The following is an 18,708-nucleotide window of genomic DNA, read 5'->3' as shown; positions in this document are numbered from 1 at the left end:
AAATTCTTGTTAAGTATTTATAAAAAAAATTGAAAATAATTGAATTCATTTCAAGACGTTTATCAACATTTTTTTAAATAATTTAATTCTTTCGACAAAATGTAATTAAAATTATTTTGAAAATAATTTAATTTTTGGAAAAATTTTTATTAAAATTCTTTGAAATAATTGAATTTTAAGAAGAATTTTTTTCGAGTTTTTAAAATAATCGTGTTTATTATTAAGTGTTAATAACGATTTTCCTATTAAATTATATTAAAAGTATTCATAGAAAATTAAATTCTTTTAAACAATTTTATTGGAGTTTTTGTAAATAATTACATTTTTTTTCTTGAAGAATTTCATTAAATTTCGTAAAAATAATGTAATTTTGTAAAGAAATTTTAATTTGAAAATATTGAAAATAATTGAAATTTACAAATAATTTTATTAAAAGTTTTTGAGAAAAATGGTATATATTTTAATTCTTGCGAAGAATTTTCTTATTTATGAAAATAATAAAATTCTTGAGAAGGATTTTACAAATTCATAAAAATAATTAAATTGTTTAGAAGAATTTTATAATGATTGTTTCAAAAGAATTTCATGAAAATTGTTGAAAATAATTAAATTTATATTAAAATTCTGAAAAATAATTGAATTTAATTATTATATTTAAATATATTTAATATTATGTACTTAATAAGTTAATTCTTTAAATTTAAAATTTGTAATCATTCAAAGATTGATGTTTATTCTTGAAAATATAATATTTTTAATTTACAAAATAATAATAAATGGATCATTTGCTAGTTCAAAGATAAAATTTAATATTAAAAAAGTAAAAAAAAAATTGAACATACCTAGCGTGAATTTCAACAGGACTTTGTTGAAAGCGAAGACGACAATTCGCCGATGGATTTCTGTCAATGGCATTGATCTCGTCCCATTTGTGTCCGCGAAATCTTAAGGAACCATCGTCGTCCTCATCCTCATCATCTAAATCGTCGTCGTCGATTTCCTCATCCACCACATCGTCGTCGCTCTCTAAATCCGACGATTCAGTTGCCAAGTCCGAACTTCTTTTTCTCACTATCGAATCTCCATTACTTTTCGTTGAAGTTTCGTTAAGACTTCGCTTGTTTTTCGAGATTAAATGCTCCTCAGGGACTTTCCAACTTTTGATCTGATTAAGCCGAGGATCACTCACAGTCACCTCGAGCGGAAATTCGGGCATCCAAACAGTGAATCTTGCTAGTCCCGTGTAGGTGCCATATTTCACTAAAACTGACGCGTTACTCGAGCCGCGAATCTCCGAGCCGTCAACGTAAACGCTACTGCATGACGAGGACACCTGCAAAAGAATTTTAATCTTTGAGTTCTATTCTTGTTCTTTTAATCAATTTGCTGTAATTTCAATGATTTTTTAACGCTTTTTTCAAATAAAAAAAATTCAGAAAAGTATATTAAAAATTGAGGAAATCAAATTTTGAGGATAAAAATAAAGAAATAGAAATTTAAGTACTATTCAGTCGATAATTGGTCGATTATTAAATATTATCTATAATTAATTTAATAAATTACGAAATTTCCTGGTAATAATTAATAAAATAAATATAAATTCAAAAAAACTACCAAAGTTTAAAATTCCAGAGAAACAGTATACGTAATTTTAGAGAAATAAAATGAAACATTTGAAAAAATATAAAACAAGAGGGAAAATTGGAAACTAAAAGAATGATTGCTCTTACCTTAAGAACACTTTCGTCTTCGGAATGACAGGAGGATTGTAGTGTAACATCGGCAACTTTACCAGCTTGACTGACGATAAAAACTTTCATGGCCTGAGAGACTTGTCTGCCGGTGAGAACCGCTGTATTCATTACTTCCCAGTTCTAGAAAGACAAACATACCACAATTCAAAATGAGTACACTGGGTTATAATGAAAAATGAGAATTTGCCGCGCATAATAACACATTATTTCAGAAAGAAAAAAAAATTCTCCTCTAAATCCAAAGTATTTTGACACAGTTTTTAAGCTCATTGTCAGACCCATTAAAACATAATATTCGCTATACATATATACTCAACTCGTTTTCATTTTTAATCTACTCTGCTGTTAGATAATTTCAAAATCATAATGCTGAGAGTTATGATTTTTAAATTATCTGACGATTAAAAATTAAAACATTAGAATTGTTATTTTATAGATTTTTTTGTTAATGGAGACATTTATAATTAACTAGCAGATATTACGCACGGAACGTTATATTCTATTTATTATTATGGAAATTACAAAATTTTTTATAATCAAATATGAATTTTTGAATAATTTCAGATTCAAACTTTAAAAAAATTAATTATTAACTAATTTACTAATTAATTTAATCTTGTTTATTAATTTTAAAAATTTTAATAAAATTCTTCGCAAAAATTCAATTATTTTTTAAAATAGTCAAATTTTTTGCAAGAATTCAATTATATTTAAAAATCAAATATTTTGCACAAAATTCAATTATTTTTAAACAAAATTTTAATAACAATTCATGAACGAATACAATTATTTTCTACAATTTTAATAAATCCTTCGAAATAATTCAATTATTTTTTTAAACAGTAAAATCTTTGCAAAATTTCAATTATTTTCTAAAAAAATTCCACAAAAGAATTCAATTTTCTTCATAATTCGTTATAAAAAATTTCAATAGAATTCAATTATTTTCGAAAATTATAAAAAATTCTTCAAAAAAATTCAATTATATTCAAAACAATTTCACGAAAGAATTCAATATTTTTGTTAATTCGTTACAAACATTTTCAATAGAACTAATACAATTATTTTTGAAAATTTTAATAAATTCTTCGAAATAATTCAATTACCATTTTAAACAGTAAAATATTTGCAAAAATTGAATTATTTTTTAAAAAATTCCACGAAAGAATTCAATTTTTTTCTTATTTCGTTATAAAGGATTTCAATAGAATTCAATTATTTTCTAAAATTATAAGAAATTTTTCAAAAAAATTCAATTATATTTATAAATATTAAAATTCTTTGCAAGAATTCAATTATTTTTAATAAAATTTCATAAAAGAATTCAATTATTTTCTAAAATTATAATAAATCCTTCGAAACAATTCAATTACATTTATAAATAATAAAATTCTTTGCAAAAATTCAATTATTTTCTAAAAAAATCCACGAAAGAATTCAATTTTTTTCTTAATTCGTTATAAAGGATTTCAATAGAATTTAATTATTTTCTAAAATTATAATAAATTTTTAGAAAAAATTCAATTATTTTCTAAAATTTTAATAAATCCTTCGAAACAATTCAATTATATTTATAAATAAATAATAAAATTCTTTGCAAAAATTCAATTATTTAAAAAAAAAATTTACAAAAGAATTCAATTATTTTCTAAAATTTTTAAAAATTCAATAATTAAATGTTTAATTTCAATTATTAACAAACACGATTATTTGAAGAACTTAAAAAAAGTTGTTCATAAAATTCAATTATTATTACTCCAATATTTAAAAAAAATTCAAAGAAATTCTTCAAAAATAATTTAATTAGAATTTTCAAAGGTTTTTAATAAAATTCTTCGTGAGAAGTCAATTATTTTCTAAAATTTTAATAAAATTCAATAATTAAATGTTTAATTTCAATTATTAACAAACACGATTATTTTAAACACTTAAAAGAAGTGGTTTGAAAAACTTCAATTATTTAAAAATTTTTTTGTTAAAATTATTAAAGAAACTCCAATATTTAAAAAAAAATTTTAAGAAATTCTTCAAAAATAATTTAATTATAATTTGCAAAAATTTTAATAAAATTCTTCACGAGAATTCAATTTTTTCCTATATAATAAAATTCTAAATTATCAAATTCTTTGCAACAATTCGATGTTTTTCAATACATTCATTTTAAAATTGAAAATATTTAAAAAGAAAAAATATTTAAAAAGTTACGAAACAAAAAAGTAAACAACAACTTATGTCAAACTGCGAAGAAAATTAAAGTTTTTAATTTTTGAATATATTGAAAATATTTTGTTCATTTGAACGTTCCAAAATTGTGGATAATATTTTTGTCAAACATTATTTGACAAGTAATTTCAGCTATTTTAATTAAAATAAGGAAGACAATAAATTCAGCAGGAAACATCGAAGAATATTCAAATTTTCAAGCGATGGGAGAAAGCAAAGAAAAAAGAAAGAAAAGGAGATGATTCTTTTTTTCGGTTCTATTGGGAAAAAAACAAAGAGAAATGAATAAAAGATATATCTGAGTGTAAATTGATGTCGGAGAGAAATGGGATAGTTAAATTCACGAGAGCGAATGCCTGGTTATCGATCCAAAGAAGCCTTTGCACTATGGCTACCGGCCTCTCTTGGTCCATCTTCACACACCAAGTACAGGGCGAGACTCAAGTTTTGTCGAGATCCTAAAACCCCCTTAGGGAGGGGAAATTTTCTCCGAGACACGAAGTAACTTGATGTCCCCAAGTACCACTGACGTGCCATCGTACAAACATTGTACTTGGAATTTCGCGACCGAGTGTCGGAAACGATGTGTCTGTAATACCCTTTTAACAAACAGGAGAGAGAAAAGGAGAAATACAGAGAGAAGAAAAAGAAGTGAGCGAGAGAGAAGAAAAAGGAAGCGTCTTCACGGTGAAGGCAAAAGGGGCTGCTTAATTAAAAACTTTACTGCTCTCCATCGACTAAGAATCAGGCAATTACAGAACCAGATATGCAGGAAGCTACGAGATTCTAACGAGTTCTTCCAATCAGTATCTCTGAACAGCAAATAATGTGCTGCATTTTCACCTACTGGAATTCTTAATCAAATCTTCTGTATTTTTCTTTCCCTTCTTTTTTCCTCTCCTTTCTCATTTCCCTTTATCTTCGCTTCAATGTCCTTTTCATTCTCTCTACATTCAAACATTGTCAACAAAATAATAAATTAGCGAAAATAGTAAATTCGAATTCAGTCAAAAGACAACAAATAAAGTTAAACGAATGGTAAATAATGAAAAAGAAAAAAATAGAAATTAAAAATAAAAAAGGGTTTTAGCCTTTTAGCCTTTTCTATTTTCAGGGCTTGAACTATGTCCGTAAATCCCGCAAAGGTCCGTAAATTTGATTAAAGTCCGTAAAAGATAAGTTTTTTTAAAAAAAAATGTCCAGTAAAACAAATGATTGCAGAAATTCAATTATTTTCAAAAGTAATTAAATTCATCTCAGAAATTCAATTATCTTTCTAAATAATAAAATTCTTCTTCAAAATTCAATTATATTTAAAAATTTTTATGAAATTCTTGGCAAAATTACAATTACTTTCAAAAATTTGCCTCAATTCAATGAGACTTAATATCTCCAATTTTAATAAAATTTTCCAAAAGAATTCAATTATTTAAAAAAAATTTATTAAAATTCTACACAAACATTTAATTGAGGGGCTGGATCTTAAAACAACACATAAAATTTCTACAGCGGTATTCGTTAGTCCCTGACACCTCTAAAAATAATTTTTTTAAATAAAGTTTTTCATTATCTTATAGGAAATTTCCTTGCGCATTTTTTTTCTTCTCATGATTTTTTTTATATTTATAACAGTTTTTGAAAAAAAGCCAACGAATACCGCTGTTGAAATTATATGTGTTGTTTTAAGATCCAGCCCCTCAATTATTTTCGTAAAATAATAAAAATTTTACAGGAATTCAATTACTTACAAATTTTTTTATAAATTTATTCGCAATCAATTAATTATAATTTGTGACTATCCACGAGAAAACAGGGCTTAGCTTTCACAGGGCTAGTGATTGAAAGAAGCAGAACGAAGGAATGCATACAATATAACATCTTTAAAACGTTGTATTGTCAAAAGTAATTGACAATTTACAACTTTTGATATTTGCATTTGAAAAAGCAATAAAAAATCTACCGATTAGCATAAAAAACTCAAAATGATTTTTTAGAGCTAAGCCCTGTTTTCTCGTGGACAGTCACATTTTCAGAAATAAAATTTTTACAGAGATTCAGTTAGTTTCGTAAATAATAAAATTCTTTTTAGGAATTCAATTATTTTAGTAAATATAATAGAATTCTTTTTAGAAATTCAATTATTTTCATAAATAATAAATTTTTTCTACAGTGAATTTCAATTATTTTTAATACAATTTTAATCGAATTCCTCGAAAAATGTAATTATACTTTTAAAAATTTAATTAAAATTCGTCAAAAGAATTCAATTATTAATAATTTAAAAATTTGTTGATAAAATTCTTTATGAGAATTCAATTTTAAGAAACATGCAATTATTCAATAAATGGTTTTTTTTATTTAAAAAAATTAAATTCTAGTAGAATCTTCTAATAAAAATTAATTTAAAAATGAATTTCAGTTAAAGCTTTAGATTATAATTGAATATTAAAAGCATTAGAACGTGAATTTTTGAAAATAATTGAATTTTGAAAAGGTTTCAAATCAAAATCTTTGAAAATATGTATGAATTTTTTATATTTTTAACTAACAATTCTGTGGAATTAATTTTTTTGAGAAAGTTTAATTGTGGATTTTTGGTAAAATTATTTGAAGTTTTCATTTTCTAATAATTATATATATTTAATTGAAAAATTTACGAATAATTGAAATTTTGTAAAATTGAATTGTAAGCAAATGAATTTGAAAATACTGAAAGAACTTTTTCAAAAATCATTACAAATATTGCATATATAAAAGATTTTTAGTTAAAAACACGGAAAATCTTGTCAAGATTTTCAATTATCTTTATAAATCTCAAAATTTTTCGCCGAAATTAAATTATTTTTAATCATTTTTTTGTTAATTTTCGTCAAGATTTTCAATTATTTTTATAAATAGCAAAATTCTTCGCAAAAATTCAATTATTTTCAATAATTTTTTTAAATTCTCGTCAAGGTTTTGAATTATTTTTATAAAAAGCAAAATTCTGCTTCGAAATTCAACAATTTCAAAAAATTTTATTAAACTTCTTGGAAAAATTTCAATTATCTTAAAAAATTTTACTAATGATTTTCAATATCTAATATTTGTAAAAAAATTTCCCAAAAGAATTCAATTATTTAAAAAAATGTTTTATGAAATTCTACACAAACTTTCAATTATTTTCATATAAACAATACAAATTTCTTCGGAAATAATTCAATTATTTAAAAAAGAATCGGCATAAATTTTTTATAAAATTCTTCGCAAGAATTTAATTACTTTTATAAACATTAAAATTTTATACAGAGATTCAATTATTTTCACAAATAATAAAACTCATCGCGGAATTTCTATTACATTTAATACAATTTTAATCAAATTTCTCGAAAAATGTAATTATTTTTAAAAATTTTATTAAAATTCGTCAAAAGAATTCAATTATTTAAAAATTTGTTAATAAAATTCTTCATGGGAATTGAAGTTTAATAAACATTCAATTATTAATTCAAAATTATATTTGTGTCAGTAATTGGTCCGTGAATGGTCTGCAATTTTTCATTTTTGGACCGTAAAGTCCGTATTTTAAAAACTTTCACTGGTTCGAGTCATACATTTTTAATTTCTATTTATTTCTTTTTCATTTTATCGTTAATTTATATTTTCATTCTATTTTATCCTATCCTATTTAGAGAGAAATAGAAACTAGAAAATATGAATAATAGACGAAAAAATAGAAATTAGAAATAATAAACAAGAAAAAATAAAAAATAGAAAAATATTGTTCCCCGAAAGTTCAAAAGCTCGAAAGTTCAACTCCTCGAATGTTCAAAACATTGAAAATTCAACTCTTCGAAACTTCAACTTCTCGAATATTCAAAAATATCGAAAATCCAAAATCCCGAAAGTTCAATTAAAAAGAAAAAGAAAAAAAGCAAGATAAAAAATTAAAATTACAAAAAAAGTGTCAAATTTAAAAAAAAAAAAAATTCCCCGAAAATTTCCTGAGAAAATGAAGACGAAGCGTACGTATATTGTATATGTGTTGATGAGTGCCTGATTAAATAATCATACTCGGGGGATATTTTACCTTTGAAATGGGCAGAACCGCTTGAATATCATCCTTCTGAATCTCAAGACGCGCTTGCACCTTTCCTCTTTCCACATGATGGTGATGATGATGCTGCTGCTGCTGTTGGCTTAACTGATACATGCCAGGTATGGAAACGTTATCTTCCTCGCCTTCGAAGGCATATCGTACGCTCCACACGATTCTTCCCCCGTCCCAGTTGCCTCCTGCACCCTCGTCACTCGCCTCCAGTAGCATAGTCATAATCTCTTCGGCTGACCTGCCAACAAAAGAGAAACATAAGTGGAGGGTAAACACATTTAAAAAAAAAAGAAAAAACCCCCATACACCTTTCAAAAGGAATCTCCCGCACATACAAAGATCATTTCAACTTAATGTCTCTCGCCTATATATAAAGGGCACTTATCGAATTATTTCCACCAGCTCTTTAGTCACATTATCCCATCCCCAGATTGTGATCTTCCATCATTATCATTTTTTTCTTTATCAGATTTCATTTTATGTTATGTTTCATTGAAATTACGCAATTACGTAAATTACCAAAATACAAACTAAGGGGAAAAAAGAAAAATAAGAAAATAAAAACGTACTCTAAAAGCGCTAAATTTAATATTTCAGTTCTTTTCTCCAAAAAAAGGGAAATTTAATTTAATTTTTCTGTCTCTTACTCTAAAAATGGTATGGGTTTAATTTAATCTTTCGGTCATTTTTTACTCGAAAAACGGTAAATTTCATATTTGAAACTTCATTTTCTTGTGAACTCAATTTCTATTTACAAAAATTCTATAAATATACCCATATAAATTATAAAATTGTTAAAAAGTAACTCTAAAATTAACAGATACTCAAAAAAATGTTCATTTATTTACATTTATTTACATTTATTTACAAATTATTTTATTTATTGGTATAGGTATATTATTATTTATTATTATTTTATTTATTATTTATTTAATTAAAATTATTGAGAACATCAATATTTTTGTTTAAAATAAATAAATTTAAAAAAAAGTCACTGCAAGTCTTCGACACGAAGTGATCGATTTCTTCATGTTCTATAATAATAATTAATTAAAGTTGATGGAGTGATAAAATCATTCTTTCATATTATAAGAATATTGTTATTGTAACTTCTTCAAAATTATTTTTATCATTTTCAATTCAATTATTAATTTCTAGAATTTTTAATTTAAATTCTTCTTTAAATCAATTATTCTTAATAATTTCTGACAGAGTTTTCTTTAAATAATTTTCAAATCCATTTGTTTCCAATTCAATTTTACGAAATATAACCAAATTTTGATTATTAAAAAATTCTTCAATTAAATAATTATTTCAAAATTTTTATTAAAAAAGTTTATTAAAATTTTTGCAAATGATTGAATTTCGGCGAAGAATTTTGCTATTTATCAAAATAATTGAAAATCTTAACGAGAATTTTGAAAAAATTATTGAAAATAATTAAAACTTTATAATTTCAAAAAAATTTGAATAAAATTATTCCAAAAAAAATTAGTTTTAAAGAATAGTTAATTAAAAGTATAAAAAAAATCAGATTATCAAAAGATTTTAATTTAAAACCTTTTCAAAATTCAATTCTAAATATTCACGCTACAATGCTTTTAATGTTCAATTATTATCTAAAATTTTAATTAAAATTAATTTTTAAATCAATTTTTATCAGAAAATTCTACGAGAATTCATTTATTTAAATACAAAAATAATTAATTTGTTGATTAATTAAATGTTTCCTAAAATTGCATTCTCATAAAGAATTTTATCAATAAATTTTTAAATAATTGAATTCTTTTGACAAATTTTAATAAATTTTTAAGGAATAATTATATTTTTCGAGGAATTTGATTAAAATTTTAATAAAAATAATTAAAATTTTCCGATGAGTTTTATTATTTTTGAAAATAATTGAATCTCTGAAAAAAAATTTTAATGTTTATGAAAGTAATTGAATTATTGCGAAAAATATTGTAGAAAAATTTTATTAATTGATTTTTTTCGAAATAATTTATGCCGATTGTTTTTTAAATATTTGAATTATTTCCTAAGAAAATTGTATTATTTATGAAAATAATTGAGTAGAATTTCATCAAAATTTCTTTTAAACAATTGAATTAATTTGAGAACATTTTTTCAAATAGTAAATATTAAAAATAATTGGAAGAGAAAATTTCCTGAAAATAATTGAAAATTTTGATAAGAATTTTATTACAATTTTTAAAAATTATTGAATTTCTGCGAAGAATTTTGCTATTTATAAAAATAATTGAAAATCCTGACGATAATTTGAAAAGTTTTTGAAAATAATTGAAATTCTGCGCTGAATTTTATTACTTTCAAAAATAATTGAATTCATGTATAAAATTTTAATATTTATGAAAGTAATTGAATTATTGTGAAGAATTTTATAAAAAAATTTTAATACTTGATATTTTTCGAAAAAATGTTTACCGATTCTCTTTTAAATAATTGAATTAATTCCTGTGAAATTTTTATTATTTATAAAAATACATAATTGAATGTTTGCGTAGAATTTTATTACATTTTTTTTAAATAATTGAATTCTTATGGGGAATTTTTTGAAAATAATTGGAAATTTTGTCAAGAAGTTTATTAAAATTATTGAAAATTATTAAATTTCGAAAAATATTTTTGCTATTTATAAAAAAAAATGAAAATCTCAACAAGAAATTTTTAAAATTATTGAAAACAATTGAATTTTGGTGAAGAATTTTGCTATGTATAAAAATAATCGAAAATCTTGACGAGAATTTTTCAAATTTGTTGAATATACCTTATTAAATTTCTACGAAAAATTTTACTACTTTAGAAAATAATTGGATTCTTGTGGGTAATATTGTCATTTACTAAAATAATTTAAGTTTGCAAAGAAGTTTATTAAAATTTTTGGAAATTGTTGAATTTCGGTGAAGGATTTTGCTATTTAAAAAAAAAAATTGTAAATCTAGACGAGAATTAAAAAAAATGATTGAAAATAATTTAATTTCGGAGAAGATTTTTGCTATTTATAAAGATAATTGAAAATCTTGACGATAATTTTAAAAAAAATTTGAAAATAATTGAATAAGGAATGTTGTAAAGAAATAAAGATTTTAATTTAAAGTAATTTTGATAAAATACCAAGACAAACTTTTATATAAATAAAAAATCCATATTTCACACTTCGTCTATCAACATCAATATACATTTCTCTATTTTCTATTAAACAGAATTTTTAATTTCCTAAACATTCTCCTTTTTATTCCCCAGCTAGAAATGATTTTTTGTCCGATAATTTTCGAGTTCCATCTTCTACTATTTTGTTTTTTGACCTGCGTCTGAAAATTCCCTCGTCTCTGCGATAATATTCTAGAATTGTTGCTAAGAGATAATTTTCTAGAAGGGGTTAATCTCTGCATCGATTAATTTAAAATTGGTTCTGGGAAAAGAGATGGTGTGTCTGTGTAATTTTGGTTTTTGCGCCAGACGATAATATATACATATTCTTTCTGAATTTTTTCCCTTTTTTTTTGTTTTTGTTTCTCTCCGTCGTTTTGAAAGAAAAGAAGGCGTCTTTTTTGGGGGGTAGGGGCTTTGAAGATAATTATTAGACATTGGTGTGGTTTCTGTTTCATCGATGCGAGATGGGCGCATAACTGGTTTGGAACTTGCGCAACAGGACGGTACAGAAATTTTTATTAACTCGTTCGCAACAAAACTTACTTTAAAAAGAGAACATGTTTTCTTATTAATAATGACAATAATAATAATAAAGATAATAAAAATAAAAAATAATAATAAAAATGAAAAAATAAGAATAATAATGGTAATGATAATAATAATAAAAATAAAAATAATAATAGTAAGAGTAATAATGATAATAGTAATAAAGAAAGAAAGGAAAAGATTTTTTCTGTAATCAGAACATGACTATTCAGTATTCATTAATCACTGTTAATTTCTCGTCTCTCATTTATACTCCGGCCTCAAAATGAAAGAAACTGCCTTGAAGAAACTTGGTCGATTTAATAATTCATATTTCTGAAATCTCGGGCTTTTATTCGCGAGAAACGAATGCTCAATTTATGAAGAAGTATTTTCTCTATTTTTCCAAGTAATTAAATTCATCAGTACACGTCGATAAGATAATTGGAATGTAAATTTAATTAACGCAAAAATAGAGAAAAAAAAGTTCCTTCAACAGCTACTTAGAAATTTCTTCAAATAAGAGAATCGAAAGAATTTTTCAACACTATCATAAAAAAACACTATTTTCGAAAATTCTATTTTTTATTCTCGAATTTATTTGCAGACGAAAGAAGATTGAAATTGTATTTTTATAAAAAAAATAACATTGATGTTGATGGACGAAGTTACATGTGAAGTATGGATTTTTCATTTATTTAGAAATGGGTTTTTGTAATGGAAAAGAAAAATTGTTCTTACGCGTTTGGTAAACGTGACACGTTTTCCTTCCTTCTGGCCGTGAAGGTGGCCGTGGTACTCTTCATATTGATCTTAGATTCCACTATCCAATCCGGATTGCTCGATGTTGCATCTAGGATTTTAACGTCAGACTTGACCCGAGCTCTGAAAGTCAAATAAAGAAAAGTCAAATGAAAACGAACTTTATAATCCGTCGTTCAAGGGGAAAAAAAAGAAAACCTTTCCCCCAAAAAACATTATACGAACGTCAAAAGAAATTGGAAATTTTACAGTCACTTCATTGCCATTTTAAATTGCTTCTTTTGTCGTCGTATATAAGACGCAAACTTCTTTTTTACGAACTATTATATTTACTGCCACCGACTTTTATGACAAAAGCCAAAAGAAAAAAAAAACAGAAAACATTTATAAATAACAAACAGTCAATGAACTTTTCTATTTAAAATTTAAATAAAACTTTTCTCTCCTTCTCTTCTTTCCGAGACAGTTTTCTCAATATTTATAGATAAACTGAGAAATAAAACGAATTAAAAGAAACCGAAATGGAAAATATTTTATACAATCAATAAATTATTTTTTAATCTATTTTTCTATTTCAAGTTATTTTCAGTTATTTTTAGTTCTGCAAATTCTAAAAAAAAGCTAATGAAGCAATTTCTTATTTCTCTATTAATCGAGTAAAACGGAAGTTTCCTTTTACAAATAATCTAAAAAGTTGTAACTTGATAATAAAAAAATAGCAAACGTAGCAAATTACATCTCTTATTATAAAATTTGATGATTGCCATGTGAAAAGTTTAAATTGTTAGTTTTTTTTAAATTTGAAACATCCTGTCATTTTAATTTTGAAAAGATAGAAACGTGAGTTTGATGTTATACAAATGAAACTGGGCAATTATCGAAGGTCCGAGGTTGCGTGAAAATTTCAGTGAGATTGCGACATTTCCATATAAATTGGTCATCGATTTCCTCGAGTTCTGTGTATACAGAGAGAGAAAGAGAGAGAGGGAGAGAGAGAGAAAGACTATGTGTATATACACACTCGACACTTTACATTCTCGAACGAATAAACTATGGAATTGCGAAAATTCCAGGCTTTTCGAACAAGAGTGCCCAACAATTTTTTTTTTGTTTTTTTTCTATACTTCGATGCCAGATAAAATACAGAGATTTACAATAGATTGCTCTTTCTCGTCATTTATGTAGTTTTTACAGCTTTTAAAGTACTAGAATTTATTTTTATCACTTCATTTTCATTTTATAGGAAAATATTAATAATCGAGTTAAATTCTTTGAAAATTGGATCATCCTCACCAGCCTGCTATTTATACAAACAGAAAAACAGTTCTTTAATTATTCACAATTCAATTTTTTAAGATTCTTATTATTTATGTAAATATACTTAATTATAAATTAAATCAATAATCGTTTACTTATTGTTTTTTATTTATTATCTTCTATTATTTATTTATTTATTATTTTAAATTATATTATTTAATATTTTTAAATTTATTATTTTATTATTTTGAAAACTTTCAATAAAAATTCTTTGTAAAAAAAACCTTGAATTAAATAATTTGAAAAAATATAATTTTTTTCCTAAATTATAAAATTCATCGCAAAAATTCTGATTAAATTCTTTATGAAAATTAAAATATTTTCAATTGAATTTTCATTAAATTCCTCAAAAAATTCAATTATTTCCAAAAATTTTTAATAAAATTCTTAGCAAGATTTCAATTATTTTCACAAATAATAAAATTGTTCATAGTAATTCAATTTAATAAAATTCTTCGCCGAAATTCAATTACTTTGCAAAATTTTGAAAAAATTCTTAATAAAAATGTTCGCAGGAATTGAATTATTTTAAAGAATTTTAATAAAATTCTTTGAAAAAATTGTATTATTTTGAAAACTTTCAATAAAATTCTTTGTAAGAAAAACCTTAAAATCAATTTCAAAAAATTTAATTTCTTTCCTAATTAATAAAATTCTTCGCAAAAATTCAAATTTAGAAAAATTCTAATTAAATTCTTTATGAAAATTGAAATATTTTCAATGCAATTTTAATTAAATTCCTTAAAAAATTCAATTATTTCCAAAAATTTTTAATAAAATTCTTAGCAAGATTTCAATTATTTTCACAAATAATAAAATTGTTCACAGTAATTCAATTCAATAAAATTCTTCGCAGAAATTCAATTACTTTAAAAAATTTTGATAAAATTACCCGCAGGAATTGAATTATTTTCATAAATAATAAAATTACTCTCAGGAATTGAATTATTATCATAATTAATTAAATTATTTGCAGGAATATAATTATTTTAATATTTAATAACATTATTTGCAAAAATTTCATTATTTTGAAAAATTTCAATAAAATTCTTTGTAAGAAAAACCTTAAATTTATTAATTTGAAAAAGTAAAATTTTTTTTCCTTATAGTTATAAAATTCATCGCAAAAATTCAAAATTTGAAAAATTCTGATTAAATTCTCTTTGAAAATTGAAATATTTTTAATGCAATTTTAATTAAATTCCTTAAAATAATTCATTAATTTTCAAAAATTTTAATAAAATTCTTAGAAAGATTTCAATTATTTTCATAAATCATAAAAATTTCCATAATAATTCTATTTTTAAAGAAATAATAAAATTCTTTGCAGAAATTCAATTACTTTGAAAAATTTTGTTTTGAAAAATTTCAAAAAATTCTTTATAAGAAAAAGATTGAATTAAATAATTTGAAAAATTAAGTTTTTTCCCTAAATAATAAAATTCATCGCAGAACTTCAATTATTTTGAAAAATTTCTATTAAATTCTTTATGAGAATTGAAATATTGTTTTAGATTTTAATTAAATTTTTCTCAAGAAATCTAATTATTTTGAAATAAATGGATAAATTTCTTTATAAGAATTCAATTATTTACAGATTCATAATTGTAAAAGAAATAAATAATACAAAAAAAATCCTTTTATATGAAATTATTATTTATTTATTATTTATTATTTACTATTAGTTAATTAACTCGTATGCAAAAATTAAACATTGACTCAAAATTTCCATACTAATTAAAACATAGAAATTGAATTGCTAATAGACTAATAAAATAATAGAAAATAAATATTTATGTTGTTTATCAATATTTGATGTTAATTTTGTATCTGAGGGTGATATTGACATAGTTAGTGAAAAACTACCCCCGGCTAATCTAATTGGGTCACTTCTATCAGAGTAACTCCATCAGGCAGAAATATATTTAGTTTTTATTCTTTCTAATGAAACTGTTAAATTTAAATGACGTTTAAGCCACTTCAACCTACATTTACTTCTTTTTTTTTCATCATTATCACAGAAAAGCGTAGGTATTCTATTATTACTCATAACAAAGAAATGAAAAAAATTTCGTAATATTCAAGTTCTATTATTAAAACATAATTAAATTTAAGTTTTGTAAAAACGTACAAGTTAGAGTGCTAATTATAAATTTTCAAAAAAAAAGAAAAAAGAAAGAAAAGCAGAATACACGAAAGATTAAGTTGTTAAATAAAAAATTAGAAACAAAAATTTTAATTAAAATTTGAATAAATGAAAAGAAGAAAAAATGAATTCAAATTGATATTAAGAGAGAAGAAAATGTAATTTAAATAAAAATATTGAAGAGATGTTAGTAATAAATTATTACTTAAGAAGAAGAAAGTGCTCTTCAGTTTTACTTCCTTGCCTTTATCTTTTCTTTCTTAAAAATAAAAATATATTAAAAACTGAAAACCTTTCTTCCTTTATTTAAACATTAAAGCAGTGCTTCTTGAAAAAAAATAATAAAAATATATTGTCTATAAGTCTCATACTTTTAAAGCAGGCCAATTTTGAACTTTCATTTCCTTAAGAATATTTAAAATCGTTAAGAAAAAAAGAGTTTTATAACGCGCAGGAAATATTAAATTAAAATTCCGAAATTAAAATTAAAATGAATTTTTTTATTCAGAAATTGTAATTAATTTTTTCATTAAGAAATTGGAACTAAATTTTTTATAAAGACTTGAGAATTAAGTTTTTTTCATAAAGAAATTAAAATTACATTATTCATAAAAATATTAGAAATTCTATTGTTTTTAAAGAAATTGAAATGAAATTTTTTACGAAAAAATTGGATTCATAATTGAATTGTTTACAAAGAAGAAACTTTTTATAAAACAAATTGGAGTTAAATTACTTATGAAGAAAATAGAAATTAAATTTTTGAAAATAAATTCTATATGAAATGTAGTATTAGAATATAATTTAATTCTAAAAAAATGTATTTCTCTTATTTTTATCTGTTCATATAAACGAAACCTCTTATAAATTCTGTTTTCAGGGCAAAAACGAAACTTAATTCAGTCTGTTTTGTATCCTTATCAAGGAGTAAACTAAATTAACATTTGAATCTAGATTTATGTAGCTTGAAAACGAAACTCAATTAAACGAAATATTTAGTTTTCGTAACAGAAATGTTAAGTAGTTTTAAAGATTATTCCGTAAAACGAGAAATTAGAATTTAGCTAATTCTTGTAAAATAAAGTGAAATAGAAAATATTTGTTGGTTTTAATTTTCTCTCAATTTAATCGTCATTAGTTTTTTAAAGGTTTTTTTTATTAAAATTTTCAAAAATAATTGAATTCATCTGAAGAATTTTATAACTTATAAAAATAATTCAATTCCTACTACGAATTTAATGAACATTTTTGAAAATAATTGAATTGTTTCGAAGAATTTAATTAAAATTTATGAAAATAATTAAATTCTTTCGAGAAATTTAATTACCTAATAATGTATTAAAAACAATTAAATTCTTTAAATTCTAATAAACAAAATTTGTCATCATTTCTAAAAATAATTGAAGTTTTTCTAAACGTTTTATTAAAATAAAATTGTACTAAAAATAATTGAATTCCATCAGAAAATGTTATTGAAACTGTATTAAAAATAATTGAATTCTTGCCAAAAAATTTATTCAAATTTAAAAATAATTTTATTGTTTCGAAGAAAATTGAAATTTTTTAGAATAATTTAGTAAAAATTGTATTAAAAATAATTAAATTCGTACAGAGAATTTTATTAGGTACAATTTTTGAAAATAATAGCATTCTTTTGACAAATATAAGAAATTTTAAAAATAATGCATTGTTTCGAAAAATTTCATTTTAATTGTATTTACGATAAATTAAATTTCTGTAAAGAATTTTATAACTTAGGAAGATGATAGAATTTTTCCGAAGAATTTTATTTATAAAAATAATTGAATCCTTGCCAAAAATTTTATTATTTATGAAAATAATTAAATTCTTGCGAAAAATTATATTATTTATGAAAATAATTTTGAATTTTTCTAAAGAATTTTATTACAAATTCTCAAATTAATTAAATTGTTTCAAATAATTTTATCAATATTTCAGAAAATATAAATTTGTAATAATTAATTAGTTATTAAAAATTTTAAAATAATTGAATTCTATCAACAAATTTGATTAAAATTGTATTGAAAGTAATTAAATAATAAAAAAATTATAAAATTTATAAAAATTCAAATTTAATGGTTTTGAAGAAAGTCTCAATTCTTTCGAGGAATTTAATTAAAATTGAACCAAAAATTAATTGAATTCTTTTAATGAATTTATTAAAATTTTTTTAAATAATTGAATTCCAACAAGAAATTTTATCAGAAATAATTGAATTTTCTAGAAGAATTTTATTATTTATGAAATATTTGAAAGATTGCCAAGAATTTTATTCAAATTGTATTGAAATATTAAAAATAATTGATTCCCTTAGAGGAAGTTTAATATTTATGAAAATAATTGAAATCTTGACAAAAAATTTCATATCTTAGAAAATAATTAATAATTTATTAGTTAATAAGTGAAATTTAAAAAATTTTTAATCTGAAATCATTCAAAAATTAAAGTTAATATTTAAAAACAAAAATTAAAAAATTTGCATAATAGTAAATTAAATACCGCGTTTGTATTTACTGGTAAGAAATAAAAGCAAAATTTTGATATGACTGTAAAATATTCGAAAAAAGAGCAAAATTTCGTTTTTATATTTTTTTTTGTAAAAGAAGGAACGTTATTTTTTAAAGAGATTTGTTCTTTTGTTTCTATCAAAAGAAGGGTTGTTAATGTTTTCCCAAACTCGTAAAGAATCGTTTTAA

At 22.3% G+C, this 18,708-nt stretch overlaps 1 protein-coding gene across 2 annotated transcripts in view; it reads right to left on the bottom strand.

Annotated features, from left to right (window-relative positions):
- Positions 1-18,708, bottom strand: part of LOC122511673 (transmembrane protein 132E) — a 114,630-nt gene that overhangs the window by 8,712 nt on the left and 87,210 nt on the right. For both annotated transcript variants that reach the window (XM_043627077.1, XM_043627078.1), the window contains exons 4-7: positions 12,508-12,651; positions 8,047-8,305; positions 1,731-1,874; positions 843-1,333 (exon numbers count right to left, since the gene is read on the bottom strand). In XM_043627077.1, coding sequence (XP_043483012.1) covers positions 843-1,333; positions 1,731-1,874; positions 8,047-8,305; positions 12,508-12,651 — 1,038 coding nt within the window. The remainder of the gene's footprint in view (positions 1-842; positions 1,334-1,730; positions 1,875-8,046; positions 8,306-12,507; positions 12,652-18,708) is intronic.

The sequence above is a fragment of the Leptopilina heterotoma genome, unplaced genomic scaffold (assembly GCF_015476425.1).
Source record: "Leptopilina heterotoma isolate Lh14 unplaced genomic scaffold, ASM1547642v1 Lhet_89, whole genome shotgun sequence".
NCBI classification, from domain to species: domain Eukaryota; kingdom Metazoa; phylum Arthropoda; class Insecta; order Hymenoptera; family Figitidae; genus Leptopilina; species Leptopilina heterotoma.
This window is presented reverse-complemented; position numbering and strand designations above follow the sequence as displayed.